The sequence below is a fragment of the Sorex araneus genome, chromosome 3 (genome assembly GCF_027595985.1).
Source record: "Sorex araneus isolate mSorAra2 chromosome 3, mSorAra2.pri, whole genome shotgun sequence".
NCBI lineage: Eukaryota > Metazoa > Chordata > Mammalia > Eulipotyphla > Soricidae > Sorex > Sorex araneus.
Window position 1 is genome coordinate 141,158,966 of NC_073304.1, and position 15,936 is coordinate 141,174,901.

A 15,936-nucleotide genomic window follows, 5' to 3' on the forward strand; every position below is an offset into this window, starting at 1 on the left:
CAGGTCCAAGATTAACTGCAGCTTTTGATCTCTTTCAAGATTTATTTATAAGTCTCTGAAACAAGGCTGTAGAAGAACTTGCATGGTGGCACTGGTTCATGGGGGTGACTCCTGGTGTTTTAAGGAGTATAGCGAAGTGTGTGTGTGGCAGAGAGAGTAGCCCATTCCGACCCTGAGAAAGCCTGGAGATTTCAGTCACAAAATACACACATTTTTTAAAATGTCATCTTAAGTGTTTTACGCTCACTTCTGATTTTTCTGCCTCAAATGAGTCATATTCTTCAAAATATAATGAACAAATATTTACTTTCAGTCATCCTCCAAGTTTAATACAGGAATTGATGCCCAAACTCAACTAAAGTGTAATCTAAACTATATCCAAGTGTAATTTAGAAATAGCGTGCATGCTCTCTTATATATTGTTTCTAAATTACACTCTTCATGCTATAGGAAGGACATTTTTTCCTTTTTCTTCTTAGAGTTTCTAACTGTGTCCAAGAATTCAGTTGACAGTAAGATAGAGTAGCCGGTGGTGGGTGTGGGGGTGTGGGTTGGATAGCTCAGAAGCTAAAGGGCTGCCTTCCAAAGCCTGAGGTCTGGAGAGATAGTACAGTAGGCAGGCACTTACCTTGCATGTGACTGACCTGAGTTCAATCCCCAGTATCCCATATGTCCCCTAATCACTGCCAGGAATTATCCCAGAGCAGATTTGGGAGTATGCCCTAAGCATAGTTCAGTATAGCCCCAAATATTAAATACGAAAACCCAAAACTCAAGACCCAGGGCCCTAAGTTTGACCCCTAGTGCTGCCCACAGGTACTAGCAAGGTCGGGTCCCGGACTCCTGATTCTGGGAATACTCCCCACCTCCTCACCCCAGAAGCCCAGCACACAATATGGTATGCCATCTCTGGAACATCACTGTCACTGTGTGAAAACACCACAACAAAAGTGTGCAGCCCTAGGCAAAACACCACAAAGAGAACCTGTCCCACCCCCAAACTCTGTGCAAACTCGTGTCACTGCCACAGCATACAGCACAGGGAAGGGAAGAGGGGAGAGAACGAACAGAGGAAAGCATGCAAATAGCTGGCACCTGCATGAAGAATGAAGACCCAGAACACAGCCAATGTGAGTATGCACCATTTAGAACAGAGTGGCAATAGTGGGGACTTGGGAGATTACTCAGAGAGTGGAGTACTGAGTGCAATCCCGGTGCCACGCAACTCTCTGAGTACTGCTGGGGCAGCAGTTCCACTCCACCTGTCTGGACACCAATGGACACACCTCTACCCCTGGGCCAGATACTGTCTGGGGTGGCCTTAGGACTCTTATGTACCACTGGAGAAACCCTGCCCTGCCCGCCCAAAGAGCAGCAATTGTGGAAAAAATAAAGTGTAAGGGGAGGAAAAATACGGATAAAGATTTTTGTGGGGCGGAAACCACCTGGGCGTGCTCGGGGCCTACTCCTGGCTCTGTGCTCAGGGTGACCCTGAATGTGCTGGAGTACCATTCACTTGGCTTCTTTTAGGGTCTTCCTGGCCTTTACTCCAGGCTTCTGGTGACAAGAATGTCACTTTCCTCTGTGAATGGAAGGACAGCTCTCCACAGGAGTTTGGGTCATACAGGGTGATGCTCCAGACTTACTTGGCTCTGCTCTCAGACACCAGTCCTGGTGGACTCTGGGGTGCTGAGTGCAAGTTAAGCCCTCAACCACTGGCTGTCTCTCTGGCTTCTGGGCACCTGCTGTAAGGAGGAGCAGGGCAGGTCATAGCCCCTTTCTTGCCCCTGTTGCCATTTGCATTACGTTCTAGCTCAATCATTCAACATGCCAAGTGAGCACTTTTGAGAGCTGGCTCTTTCCTTCAGCACCAAACCTTGACTCCCTCTCTCTTTCTATCCCCGGCCCCTACCTAACCATCCTCTCCATGAATCCTGTCACCTGCTCATTTCCTTTCATGCCTTCACTTCCCTTTGATTCTTCCCACAGCCAGCTCTGGGGTTTTTACTTTGGGAACGGGATGGGAGCCAAACCCAGCAGTTCTCAGGGCTTACTACTGTGCACAAGGATCATTCCTCCTGGAGCTCAGGGGACCATATGTGGTATCAGGCAACATATGGTCTCCTGAGGAATGCCAGCAGTGATTGGCTGTGTGCAAGGCAAACTCCCTACCCACTCTACTGCTGCTCCAGCCCCTGAACATTCTTTTAATCTATTAGCTCAACAATAATTTTTAAACATTATAACTCTGGGACCAGAGTGATAGAGGATAGGCCAGTTGGTAGAGGCCCTATCAAGTCCCTTTTGTACAGAAAAACAGATAAGAGAGGGAAAGAAAGATCTAAATTAGGAAATTGGCCAAGCAAACAATTTTTAAAAACTATATTAAATTAAAATAATTAGAATTAAAATAAACATTGAAATGAATAAACTCTTTTGGGGGGTGGAGACACATCTGGTCATGCTTGGGGATTACTCCTCAAGGATTTCAGGGGACCATATGAGGTGCCCGGGATCAAAATTGGGTCAGCCATGTGCAAGGCAAACACCCTACCCACTGTATTATTGCTCTGGCCCAGAAAGGAGTTTTTAAAGGTACTGAAGGTCATGGAGTAAGAAGACTAGATGTTCCACATTGCACTTCAATCATATCAGCTTGATTGGTGGACTCATTCTGTTTAGTTGATTCCCCGTGTATGGCAGGATCCCAGATGTAATAGGCTTCAAGTTCTCAAAACAAAATTGAGAAAGAAGATTACACGTCAAATCACTGATTACCAGTGAATTGCTCTCATTAGAGGGTTGTGCTCAGTGAGAGGCTAGTTAAATGACTCCTGGCTCTAGAGTGCTTAAGTCAGGGAAAGCAAAATGTACTTGCTACAGTCAAGACTTGTTAGTAAACTAAGAGAGATTCTAACTCTTACTGTCCTTTTAACACATATCTAATTTTTGGTTAATTTTTTTTCTGATTAACTATCAATTGTTTCTGATGTCATTTTAAGCATTCGGAAAGTTCATCAACACACAGAATGAACCGCAACATGAAGGACTGAATATGTTGCTCAGCGGTGGAGCACATGCTTTGTATTTATAAGGTCCTGGTATCGCTTCCTGGTATCAAAAACATAAAACTTTAATTCTGGCCCCAAAATATCATGCTCTAGAGATAGTCATTGACCTTTTCTCTTAGAATATGAAACAGGAGTAAAAGTTAACAAAAAAAAATGTTCCTGTCAAATTCTCCTTCCTATTAAGAATTGTCTGCCTCTGAAGAAACAATATTACGTCTAGAGAGGAGAGAGGTGTTTCTAACTACAGTGTAACCACCAGCTTATCCTTGATATTCAGAACTAGTTAGCTGTCCCCTATCCACTAATATTCTCTACCTATTTCCCAGGGTGAACATGGGGATTGAGCAAGCCAATACATCACTCATTTTCAGTGCAGTTCAAAAATTATTGTCATTGTGACTGTCTATGATTGTTGTCTCTGACCCTGTAGTACAAAACTGCTTTTGCTTTTGTTTGTTTTTGTTTTAAAGTCACATAGCTGTGCTCAGGGATTTCTCCTGACGGTACTCAGGATATGTGGTGCTGAGGATCAAACCAAGATCAGTCTGTGAAAGGCAAGTGAGTTAACCTCTGTACTATCTCTCTGGCCCTGTCTTTTCAAGTTTATTTTATGTGCTGAAGACCATCTCTTATTTACCCCACTCAATAGAAACAAATTGCTGTGTTGCCAGCTCTGTAATGCTTCCAGACACAGTGCTGCTTCATTTACTCTGAGGGGAAATAAGTTCATTAGAAATGACATTTTCTTGGAGAGCTGATCTTCAGCTAACAAAATGCCCTCAGAGCACTTGTGACTTTTTGCAGCTGTCTGGTGTCACCACTTTAGTCTCCAGGGACCTTGGGGTCAATGGGCAAAACTGCCAAGTGTGAAATAAGTCCAGGCGAGGATCTAAGATTTATTATTATTATTATTATTATTATTAAATTAATTCCCCTGACCCTGAAAGACCCCCCAATATGGCAGCATTAAGAAGGATGAACAAGGAGAGGCTGATAAAAATCTCAGGGCTGAACTAGGCTACCAAAACGAAGAAGGACTAAAATGACTGCTGGCATCAGAAGCATACATCAAAGACCTCATGGTGCAAGCATAGAAGATCAAGTTTGATGTCATTGTATTGACCGAGATGAGAAGGCATCAAACACATCACGCCATTTTCAACACTGGAGAACTATTTCTTGGAACATGCGACAGTAGAGGCACTGGTGGTGTTGGTGTCCTAGTCAACAGAACTTGGCCATGAGCATTGATTTGTTCAAATGCCTAACAACCCAAATCGGACGCTTATGTTTGAATAGATGTGGCTCATTGCCGTCAGTTTCTATCTTTGTGTCTACACACCAACATCCAACTATGACGAAGAAATTGAGAAGTTCTACTTGAAGCTGGAGAAGTTCTATAAAGAAGACAACACCTTTTACAAGGTCATTGTCCATAATTTTAATGCCAAGATAGGACCTAGAAGGTCACCCGAAGAATTCCACATCCCACATCGGGACCCACCACCTAGAATGGAACGAACAGGGTGAGAGACTGTCTGAGTTCATCATGTTAACCAAGACCATCCATGGTAACTCGCAGTTCCAGAAGGCCGAATCTAAACATTGGATGTGGGAGTCTCCTGGTGGACAGTTCCACAACAAAATTGACCACATCATATTCAATCCACAGTTTTGCCTGACGTATGTCATTGTTTTCCCAAAATTTCAAACAGTATCAGACTACCGTCTCCTTTGTGCAAAATTCTATTTCATGGAGTGGGGAAAAAGGGCTGCAAAGTTTAAGAAGAGAACTCCCAGAACGACCACCAACTGGGAGCTCTTTGGCACTGTTGCAGCAATATGGGAAGATGCCATCATTGACATTGACGAGGAATACAATTGATGAGGAATACGAATAAGATAGGTTCAGCACCTCTGTGATTGTGCAAGGAATGCAGAGAGAGAGAAAGCCACAAAAAGTCACCTGTCTTTGGAAACTCTCGAGCTCATTCGCCAATGTGCTCTGTCGCGAGTCTCAGGCAATTACAAGCTAACATCCGAGCTCGCAACACTGAGCAGAGAAGCAATAAAGGAAGATCTCAAAGAGAGAAGAGCAGCAGTATTGGCCAATGCAGCAGAAGCTGGGAAAAGTATTCACAACACCCTCCTGTCCTTTGTCAACTATAAGACCAAGATGACTGCCTTCTGATAGATTTATCACATCTTCCAGAAGGGCAATGGGAAAGATTATCCATGATTTCTACTCAGATCTCTTTGATAGCCACATCCATCTGCCCATATACCAAATTCCTCAGGATGGATATGTTGTTTCCAGTATTCTCCCTTCCGAAATCTGATATTCCATTTCGTCAGCCAAGAAGCATATAGCACTGGGTCCAGACAAGGTCAGACCCAAACACCTGAAGAATCTGCCGCCAGTACTCGTCAATACACTAGCTCAGCTCTTCACACACTACCTGTCTGAATGCAAGGTTCTGTCCCAATGGAAAACCAGCAGGACCATTCTGTTGTACAAGAAGGGAGACATCCATGACATCAGCAACTATCGCCCAATCTGCCTGTTGTCCGTTGTCTACAAGTTAGTCATCCTGAATAGGATTGGCAGAACACTAGATGAAGGATAACCATGTGAGCAAGCTGGGTTCCGAAAAGGAATCAGCATGATCGACCATATCCACATGGTGTCCGAGCTCATTGAGGTTTCGCAAGAGTTCAAGATGCCGCTCTGTTTAATGTTCATTGATTTAAAGAAGGCCTTTAATTCTGTTGAGACTGAAGCCCTAGCCAAACAGGTTCAAATTCAGTACATCAGTATCCTCCGTGAGCTGTATTAAGGATTCATCACTGGGATCTCACCATTTTACAAGGAAGTGATTGTTCTACAAGGACATTAAGAGAAGAGTTCGGCAGGGCGATGCCATTTCACCAAAACTCTTCAGTACCACTCTTGAGAACATCATGCGACAACTGGAATGGGAAAGAATGAGAGTGAAGATAGATGGTCAGTAACTATACCACCTCTGCTTCACTGATGACATCGTTCTCATAACACCAAATACCAGTCAAGCGGCACGAATGCTGGCTGACTTTGACCATGAGTGTGGAAAGGTCAGATTGCAGTTGAATCTCACGAAGAAAATGTTTATGAAAGATAGACTAGTTCCTAATGTTCCATTTGCCCTCAATGGAACGAACATCTCTGAATGCAGCAGTTACGTGTACCTAGGTCAAGAACTCAATATGACAAACTATCTGGCACCTGAACTGTGCAGGAGGAAGAGAGTAGCGTGCAACGTCTTCAAGAGCATCGAAGAAGTGGTTAGGAGGATGAAGAACTCTGGCTCCAGGCACATCTTTTCTTTTTTTTAAAATTTATTTATTTTTTAATTAGTGAATCACTGTGAGGGTACAGTTACAGATTTATAAATTTTCATGCCGTGTTTCCCTCATACAATGTTCGAGAACCCATCCCTTTGCCAGTGCTCATTCTCCACCACCAATAAACCCAGCATCCATTCCACCCCCCAATCCTATCTCCCCCCACCCCACCCTGCCTCTGTGGGTGTTCTCTCTGTGTTTTGTTCTCTCTCTCCAATTGGGTGTTGTGGTTTGCAATAGGGTGTTGAGTGGTCATCATGTTAAGTCTCTAGTCTACTTTCAGCACGCATCACCCTTCCCCCACGTGGCCTCCAACCACATTTTACTTGGTGTTCCCTTCACTATCTGAGCTGCCTTTTCCCCAGAATGTGAGGCCAGCTTCCAAGCCATGGAGTCAACAGTCTGGTACTTATTTCTACTATTCTTGGGTGTTAGTGTCCTACTCTGTTATTTTATATTCCACAGATGAGTGCAATCTTTCTATGTCTGTCTCTCTCTTTCTGACTCATTTCACTTAGCATGATACTTTCCATATTGATCCACTTATATGCAAAGTTCATGACTTCATTTTTTCTAAGAGCTGCATAGTATTCCACTGTATAGATGTACCAAAGTTTCTTTAACCAGTCATCTCTTCTCAGGCACTCGGGTTTTTTCCAGATTCTGGCTATTGTAAACAGTGCCACGATGAACATGTAAGTGCAGATGTCATTTTGACTATACTTTTTTGCTTCTCCGGGATATATTCCAAGCAGTGGTATTGCTGGGTCAAATGGCAGCTCAATTTCTAATTTTTTGAGAGTCGTCCATATTGTTTTCCAGAAGGGCTGAACCAGTCGGCATTCCCACCAGCAGTGTAGAAGGGTCACTTTTTCCCCACATCCTCTCCAACAGCGGTTGCTTTTGTTCTTTTGGATGCATGCCAGTCTCTGCGGTGTGAGGTGGTATCTCATGGTTGTTTTGATCTGCATCTCTCTGATGATTAGTGATGTAGAGCACTTTTTCACGTGCCTTTTGGCCATTCGTATTTCTTCCTTGGAAAAGTTTCTGTTCATTTCTTCGCCCCATTTTCTGATGGGGTTGGATGTTTTCTTCTTGTAGAGTTCAGCCAGTGTCCAGGCACATCTTTTCTACTACACCGTTCTTCCTACACTAACATAAGCCTCAGAATCCTGGGCCCTACAAAAATAGGATGAGAATGCTATTCAAAATAGGATGAGAACGGTATTCGGGTATCCCAAAGAGGAATCGAAAGAGCTATGCTTGGAATATCATGTTTCACTCAAGTGAGAGAAGGAATCCAGAATTCCAACCTCTATTGACGATCAAGAATCAGGGACACTGTTTCATTTTCCAAGGCATTGAAAATCAGATGGGCTGGACATGTAATGTGATTTAGAGATGACAGCTGGACTAGAGCTGTTACCGACTGGATTCCACGGGATATCAAAAGAACTCGTGGCCGCCCACCTCCGTTTTGGTCAGACTTCTTCATCAATACCCTAAATTAGGGCTGGTGCAATAGCACAGCGGGTAGGGTGTTTGCCTTGCACGTGGCCGACCTGGGTTTGATTCCCAGAATTCCATATGGTTCCCTCGAGCACCACCAGGAGTAATTCCTGAGTGCATGAGCCAGGAATAACCCCTGTGCATTGTTGGGTGTGACACCCCCCCCCTCAAAAAATAAAGAACTAAATGAATGGTTTGAGGCTCTTCATGTTCTTGGAGTGAGCAGATGCCATTGGGCTACAGTAGCACGTGACAGGGACGAATGGAGACGTTATTGGTGCCTACTCCAGCAAATCAATAAACAATGGGATGACAAGTGATATAAGTGATTTAATTATAAAGTTATTTTCTCCCTTCCCTTACTTTTGATGATGTTATTCCAGGGGATTCTGCATACTTGGTTGCAGCATACTCATACTTTTTTGTGGTGCTTGCTGAGCTGCGTACTTGAGTGGTAGTGCTTGCACATACACTTGTCAGAGGTTGCATTCATTTGGGTTGTAGTGTTGACCTCAGGGGTTGCTAGAGTGTGCTATCGTGGTCACACAGTGCTCTTTTGAGAGAATTTCAGTTTTGGCCACAGTGCTCTGACATCTTTGGTTGTGGTGCTTGCACACACACTAAGTTATGTGCTGAACATTTATTGTAGACCCAGCTGTGATGTCAGAGGTCCCAGATAACAGAGGCTCTGGGGTGGGGCTTATGTATGGGAGCAGCACTGAGGACCAAGCTCATGGACTTGCCCTTGCAAGGCAGGTAATTTTGATCTATGAGTCTCTGGTTTGTAATTTTTTCAAGATTTTATCTCCCCACCCCCGCCCCCACCTCCCTGCCACAAGTCCCCTTGCACCTGCTGTTTTTCTTTCCTGGTTAATTTTTCCCAAGCATGCATCACCAATCATGCCACACATTTTTCTTGTTTGCCTTGTATGTTGCTGTTTCTCCATTAGACTATGAGATCCAGGATAGCAACACAGCAGTGTTTGGCACATAGTAGGTATACTCAATAACTGGTTTAGGATGAATAAATGCCTCTCTCCAGTTGTAGATGTTTTCCTGATCGAGGTCTAACTTCTAACAGAGAGACTGTGAGGTCATTCATGGGGCAATTCCTACAAACGAAGGTTTTATAAGGGTGTTGGGGGGGAAATGGGGCAAAGGAACAGAGATCACATATCTTCAGCATTGCCTTGAGTGTCTTGTTTATAAAACAGAACCATTATGAGACTGAAATCAGAAGGGAAGTGGACACGGGAGGCCTCTGAATGCCTCTCCCCTCTCCCGTGTATGCAGCCCCTAAAGAATCCCTGGCAGGTCTAGCCTCAAAATACACAACAATCAAACTCAGACTTCTTTCACTTATTGGAAATTGTGTGCTTCTGGAAAACATTTTGTCCACTGTGGAATATAAAGTAACTAGCAGTATAAAATAAATTATCCAGGGCCTGCTACAGGGGCAAGCTTGGGAGGTGTTGGGAAAATTGAAAATAATGTTGGTGGGAAGGTGCAATGGTGGTGGGATTGGTGTTGGAACAGTAAATGTGATAAATCATGAACAACTTTATAAAAAATAATAAAATAACAACAAAAATCCCATCTTCTTGGCAAGGCCTGCTGGACTCATTATTAGACTCTACATCCTTTGACATTCACCACTCCTCTGCTGCCCCACCCCAAGAAGCTGACATTCTCAATAATTTCATTTCTGATGTTCACATTTGGCCCTCTGTCTCCCTTCCCTGCTTCTTCCCTTCCCAAAGGCAGGAAGATCTTTTTCTTTTTCCTTCCCCAAACATGAGAGCCCTGTGCAGAGCCCTGCGGGTGGGGGTGCTGGACTGGATAGTGAATGGGCGACGGGCAAGAGAAAGCTAAGTGCAGTGGGTTGTTTTCTTGGGAACTGGACTGACTGTAGGCGACGTATCAGTTTTAGGATTTAGGTTGATAAGAGTCACAAGTACCAACACCAAGTGGAATAGATACAGCAGAGCGCTGCACCAGCGTATGAACCAAAAATGAGGCTCCAGTCCAGTTCAATTTTCCGCATCGGCTCCAAACAGGCCTCTATGCTCTCCACACAGGGACAGGCCTGGCTCGGACGCAGCTGGTCCCCGTCGGAGCCTGACCCCGACGTCCCGCGCTGCTGCCCGGCCTGGCCGTCTTTCTCGGGCCGAAGGTCTGGCAGCTCCGGGCAGCCGTCTCCCCGCCGCTCGGCTCCCGGGCCGGCCAGGAGGCCTCGCACGGGGGATGGAGCCCAAGCCCGGCGGGGTGGCCCTCGACGGTCCCTGAGACGCCTGGAGCGCGTCGGATCCGGGGGACTTCCTGCCGGCCCGGGCGGCGGGCGCGGGGGGAGCTCCGCGGGGCAGGGTTTCCCGGGAGGGGCCGCGGGAGGGGCCGCGGGAGGGAGGGGGGACGCTAGACAGGGTCTGGCGGGGGGGGGGGGCGGGGTGCAATGGGCAGGGTCTCCCGGGGGGTGGCGCCCTGGGGTGCAGGAGAGCACACGGCCACGCGAGTCCGGGCCGGAGAAACTCTCTGGCCCCGCGGGTGCCCGCGAGCGCCGGGCCGTGCGGCCACGGGGTAAGCGCGGGGGCCGCGCGGCCGCACGGGCTGGGGGTGGCGGGAGCCGCGCCGCGCAGGCGCCTTCACCGCCCCCGTCCCACCCGCTGCTGGCGCCGGGGCTGGGCGGGGGTGGGGCGGGCGGGAGGCCACACAAAGCCCGGCCCTCCCCGCCTCCGGGCCCCAGGGCCGCCCCGCTCTGTCCACGGGGCCCCGCGCCCCCCGCCTCCGGGACCCGCGGGGAGGGCCGCGCGAGGTAAGGGGCGGGCGGCAGCGGAGACCCCACCCCTGCACCCTGGCAGGCTCCGGGGGCGCCCGTGGGGGGCGCGGGGTCCGGGTGCCGGGCGCCTTCCCTGCCGCCTCCTTCCACCGGCGACCAGCGGGAGAGGGCGCGGGGGCCGCGGGGAGGAGGGTCGCCGGGAGACGGGGGGGGACTGACACATACCCCCCAAGTTCTGGGGTATCCTCGTCTGACCCGGCGTCGGGTGAGGGGTGTTCGGAGGTGCGCGCGGGGCGCAGTCGGGACCTGGGTCATTTTCTACCTCGGGGCGCCTCGCGGGCGGGACCCGGGGACCGGCCGGGCACTCGCTCAGCCCGGGCTCAGAGACCGCCTCCGCGGGCCAGGACGCAGCGGGCGGAGGACAGGAGTGAGACCCTCACGGGGTCCAGGGCTGTCGCCGAGGCTGGCGGTGGCGCAGCCACAGCAGGAGCCGGGAGTCCGGCCCGGCGGGGACAGGGTGCGGGCGTCTCCGCCCCCTCCGGGCTCAGCCTCTCTCACCCCCTTTGCTGCAGCCTTCACGAGCGCAGTGTCCACGCACTCACCACCCGATGCCCCTCGGTGGCCGGCGGGCACACCGGGTTCTCTGGCTTCAGCTTGAAAGCCTGTGGGTTTGTGATCTAGAACTTAGAACTCCGGCTAAGGCTATCCCCGCCGGCTCTAAGAAGCGCCTCTCGGCTCAACTCTGAGCTTCTCGGGTATTTCCCCCCTAATCTACGCAGAAGAGGATGCGCACAGACCCCACTCCCGAAGGATCGCACTTTCTTGCCTGCCTGAGGGTTGCAGATGCTGTAGAGGTTTCTTAGGAACACGCTGTCATCAATAAAACGACTTTGAGCGCAACACAAATTCCAAGAGGAATTTGTAAATATTGCAGCAATATTTGGCCACAGTCAATAATCTAGATGAATAGTACTTTAATGAAGTGCTTAAAAAAAATCAGCTTTTGAGTAAGACTTCACGATGACCAAAATAATACTTTAAATAAAGACGAGCTGTTGGTGGGACCTTGCGTCATTGTACAAGTAAAGTTCTTTTCCTTTGCTTTTGGTTTTCCTGGTCCCCAGTGGCAGTCAGAGGCGACCGATGATGATGTATAGCCATACTTTATTATTTCAGTTCTGGAAATCTGACCTGGACCTCAGACACACAAGAGATGCATGCTCCCCTCCCCCCCACCCCGTGTTTTCTTTTAACTGTAAATCCCAGGTCACATTCAGAAGAATCTTTTTTTGGTTTTTGGGGGTTTTTTTGTGGGAAGTATGCACACCCAGCTGTACTCCTCGCTCCTGGTGAGACTCAGAATGGTGCCATATGTTGTGTCAGGGATCAAACCAGGTTTGGCCCAAGCACCTTACCTGCTGGTGCTGTCTTTCCAGGCTTGCGAGAATATTTTGACAAGTGTGTATAGAGATGTTATTTCCTTTTGTGGGGGTGGGAATGAGGGGAAAGGGGTGACCCTCATCGTGCTGAGTGCTTATACCTGACTCTTGGCAAGGCTCCAGACACCATATGTGTAGTTGGGGATAGAATTGTGGTTGGCGTCATGCAAGGCCCCTATCTCTCCAGCTCCTCATTTTCTTTTTGATTCTGGTTAAAAAGAAAATGCTTCTAGGCCCTTCCCCATGCCACTTCCTCATGGTGCTAGAAGGATCAGGTGGTGCCTGGGATCAAATCAGGGTTGACTGCAAGTGAGACAAGACCTGAACTAGCTCTTTGGCATCTCTGGGAGGGTGGCAGGGACCCTGTTGAGTGGAGGTGGAGCTTATGGGGAGGGACAGACCTTGCTTCCACCTTCTGGTTTAGAGGGCTCTGCGCTGGCAGCTGCAGGCCGGAAGAGCAAGACCTCAGTGTCCAGACACTGTTTCCCACGAACCACTTTGTCAAATAGGAAAGGAAACCACATCAGTGAGACCAACCCACTGTCAGTGCAGGGCACATGAAGGCTTGGTTCTGCAACAGTGTGACCATTCCACTCTTCAAGCAAAGGGATAACTTGATTCTGGCCTTCTGTCCCCACTTAAGGTTGTCCTCTCCCTCTCCCAAGTCAGGAATCTCTGCCCATTCCAGAGAGGAGTTCCTCTCCTGACAGCCTCCGTACTGAACTACACCCTCTTATGTACAGAGGACACATATGAACCTGTTTTCCTCCCCCCTCTCTTCCCCCTCCCCTTCCCCCTCTCTCCTCCTCTCTCCACCTCCCTCCCTCTTCCCCCTCTCTTCCCCTTTCCCTTCCTTCCTCCCTCCCTCCCTGTCTCCCTCCCTCCCCCTCTCTGTCATACTGGAATATGATCAGGTTTTCCTCCTGACTCTGCACTTAGGTATCATTTCTGGTGGGTTCAGGGAACTATATGGAGTGCTAGAGATCAATCTAGGTCAGCTGCCAGCAAGGTAACGGTCCTACCCACTGTGCTATCTCTCTGCCTTCATTTCTTCTCTTTTCAAGGGCACATGACATGTCTTAGTCATTGGGCCATTTTTTTTTCTTTTTGGGTCATACCCAGCAATGCTCAGAGGTTACTCCTGGCTCTGCACTCAAGGAATTACTTCTAGTGGTGCTTGGGGGATCATGTGGGATGCCAGGGATTGAACTCAGGTTGGCTGCGTGCAAAGCAAATGCCCTACCTGCTGTACTATTACTCCGGTCCCAGATTGGGTCATTCTTTATGTATACTCCCTATTACATTGAACTTGCCCCTGAAGAAATGAAGAGCTGAGTTCAAAATTTATAGCGACCATGGGCCTGGGAGCCTGCACAGTAGGCAGGAGCACTTACCTCCCATGTATGGGTTTCTGGGTCCCCTCCCCAGCATGTCAGGCAAAACCCTGCAGTCTGAGCTCTGCCAGCATATCCCTGGGTGCTGTGAGTGCTCAGGGTGTGGTCCTGGGGGTCCCCAGCGCTGAGGCCTGAGCACCACCACATTCCTGGGTCCTGGCTTTGAACTGTCCTGCCTGTGTCCAGGTACTTTTTTGGAGGTCCAAACCCCAAACAAATAAAAATTTAATCTCTTCTGGGTAGGGTTAGTTGTCTTATCCTTTGCCCAAAAAACTTGAAATGAGTTCTGGTTGGATCCTGACTCAGAACCATTGTTGATTGTGCCTCAGGGTACTAGTCCATGAATTTATTGACTGTTCTGGTATCCTCCAGCCTACAACCTGCTCTTTGAAAATAAAAATGTGCTTCCCAGGTCCATTTTTCCTCTATGAAAACCTTTCCTGGATCATATGTTTCTTTCAAGGACATGCATCATCCCCCACCCTCTCCCCCTGTCATTCAGCCTGAAGGCTTGTTGCCAGTCAGCACGTTCTTGGCCTGTCACCAGGTTTCTTCATAGTTTGGTTCCTAAGTAAAGGCTCCACATTACCTAAGGAGCCTTCATGGGTGCAATGTCATCTTGACACTGTGTTTCTCTTCTCTCTACATCCAGCCCTCCTAATGAGTCTCTGGACATCTGAGTATTGGAGCTGAGATGTTTTCCTGTCTTCCCTCTGCAGTGCTGGTAAGACACCCCCTTCAATGTCACTAGATTCTTTGGACATGGGTCACTTACTAGGAATAGGTAGGGTGCCCCCGGTCTACTCTCTGTGAGCTAAGGCCCAAGGCTAGGACACACCTTGAGTATTACTGCCTAATACTTAAGGAATGGGAGTTGAAAGAATGAACCAGAGTCCCCATTTGTAAATGCATTTTGAGTTGAGTTACAAAGCAAAAAGTATCTGCTTAGCAGATAGTCTTATTTGTAGCAGTTTATAAAGTGCATTTGAAGATAGTATCAGCTGTTTCTGAGAACAGCTCATTTGGCTTGATACATTCATTGGTAGGTGAGGAAACTGGGTCCTGGAGAGGCTAGAATCCCAAAGCTGGAATTAAACTTCAAGTCTAATAATTTTTCACTACCATCACCGACTTGCTAAAGGTTGTACTCAGAGGCACCTTTCCTGCAGTCTATGTGTAGATCAAAATTTACAAGTTATGTTTTGGGATGCAGTTTATTGAAGAAATACTCAGGAGGTACAGTAGGTATCAAGAAGAGCTCATGCCTAGCAGGTGTTCTGCTGGGGGACTTGTCAGTGCCTATATTTTAAACTGCTTTAAAGGCCTTAGGCCTTAGGTACCAGTATAGTACCATACTGGTACTATAACATAGGATGTTTGCCCGCTTGATTTGCCAATGGAATATTCCTCATGAGTCCTCTTCTGGGTATTAGAGAGCTGATGCTGGAGGGGTCCCTGGGTAACTCATGTGATGCAGAGAGAAGAGACAGCAGCTTCACAAGGGAATATGCCACTTTCTCCCAACCCACTTCTGCCACCTTGGGACCCGCTGGGAAGTCTAGGGCTGATGAAGTCTGTTGGTGAGCCCCTGCATGGCACAGACCTCAAGCTCTACCAGCTGTCAAGCCACACCTGACATCCACGTGTTCTGTTGCAGCATGGGAGTTAATCTCTGGGAGCCACGGACTCAGGCTGGAGTGAGGAATTGCTCTTTGCAGGAAAAAAAAAAGTCAGTCCTAGGCCTTATTAGGCCTTTTGGTTCCTTCACCTTTCTCTCGGAAAAGAATTTCAGGAGGAGATGAGCAGTGATTTAGTCTTGAATTTGGAGGTTTTGAGGAAGGGGAGGGAGGGAGGGAGAGAGAGAGAGAGAGAGAGAGAGAGAGAGAGAGAGAGAGAGAGAGAGAGAGAGAGAGAGAGAGAGAGAGAGAGAGAGAGAGAGATGCACTCAAGAGAGAATGTGATTTTGATGTGAAAGTATGATAGTATGTGTCTCAAGAGGGGAGAGCAGGCAACGCATGTGCTCGGGCGCCACATACCCTTACCTACAACACACGAATAAGCAGTGCAGGGGCTCGGCAGCTTGTGAGCGCACTTTTTTTCTTTTTAAGTTGGCTTTTCTAGGGTTTCTAGAGAGACATGGGGCTTTCTACCTAGGTAAGAGTCTATTGCTAGGGTATTTGCCAAGGGTTAGAGTTGGTAGATGGTCTTCTTTGAAATTCCTTTTCCTGACCTTTGTTCCTGCTGGAGTTTCACAGAGGGTGGGGGTGGGAGGATGGGAGGGGGTGTTCCAGCCTTCTCTGCATCTGTGCTGGCCCCAGATAAAGGTCTTATCAAGCCTTAGTTCCTTTGTCCAAAAGGTGGACTTTAGG

At 48.1% G+C, this 15,936-nt stretch overlaps 2 protein-coding genes across 2 annotated transcripts in view; one reads left to right on the forward strand and one right to left on the reverse strand.

The window, feature by feature from the left end:
• Positions 1-9,909: 9,909 nt before the first annotated feature.
• Positions 9,910-11,049, reverse strand: LOC129403491 (proline-rich protein 2-like). The gene has a single exon (XM_055132145.1). It carries the CDS (start codon positions 11,047-11,049, stop codon positions 9,910-9,912), a length of 1,140 nt encoding a protein of 379 aa, XP_054988120.1.
• The window catches only part of RIN2 (Ras and Rab interactor 2), a 299,434-nt gene continuing 294,132 nt past the window's right edge, over positions 10,635-15,936 (forward strand). The window contains exons 1-2 of the mRNA XM_055131456.1: positions 10,635-10,770; positions 14,220-14,291. The gene's annotated coding sequence lies outside the window, so the exon portion shown is untranslated. The remainder of the gene's footprint in view (positions 10,771-14,219; positions 14,292-15,936) is intronic.

Excerpts from the sequence above, each read along its gene's own strand:
- LOC129403491 (XM_055132145.1), bottom strand. The coding sequence starts at position 11,049 with ATGACCCAGGTCCCGACTGCGCCCCGCGCGCACCTCCGAACACCCCTC.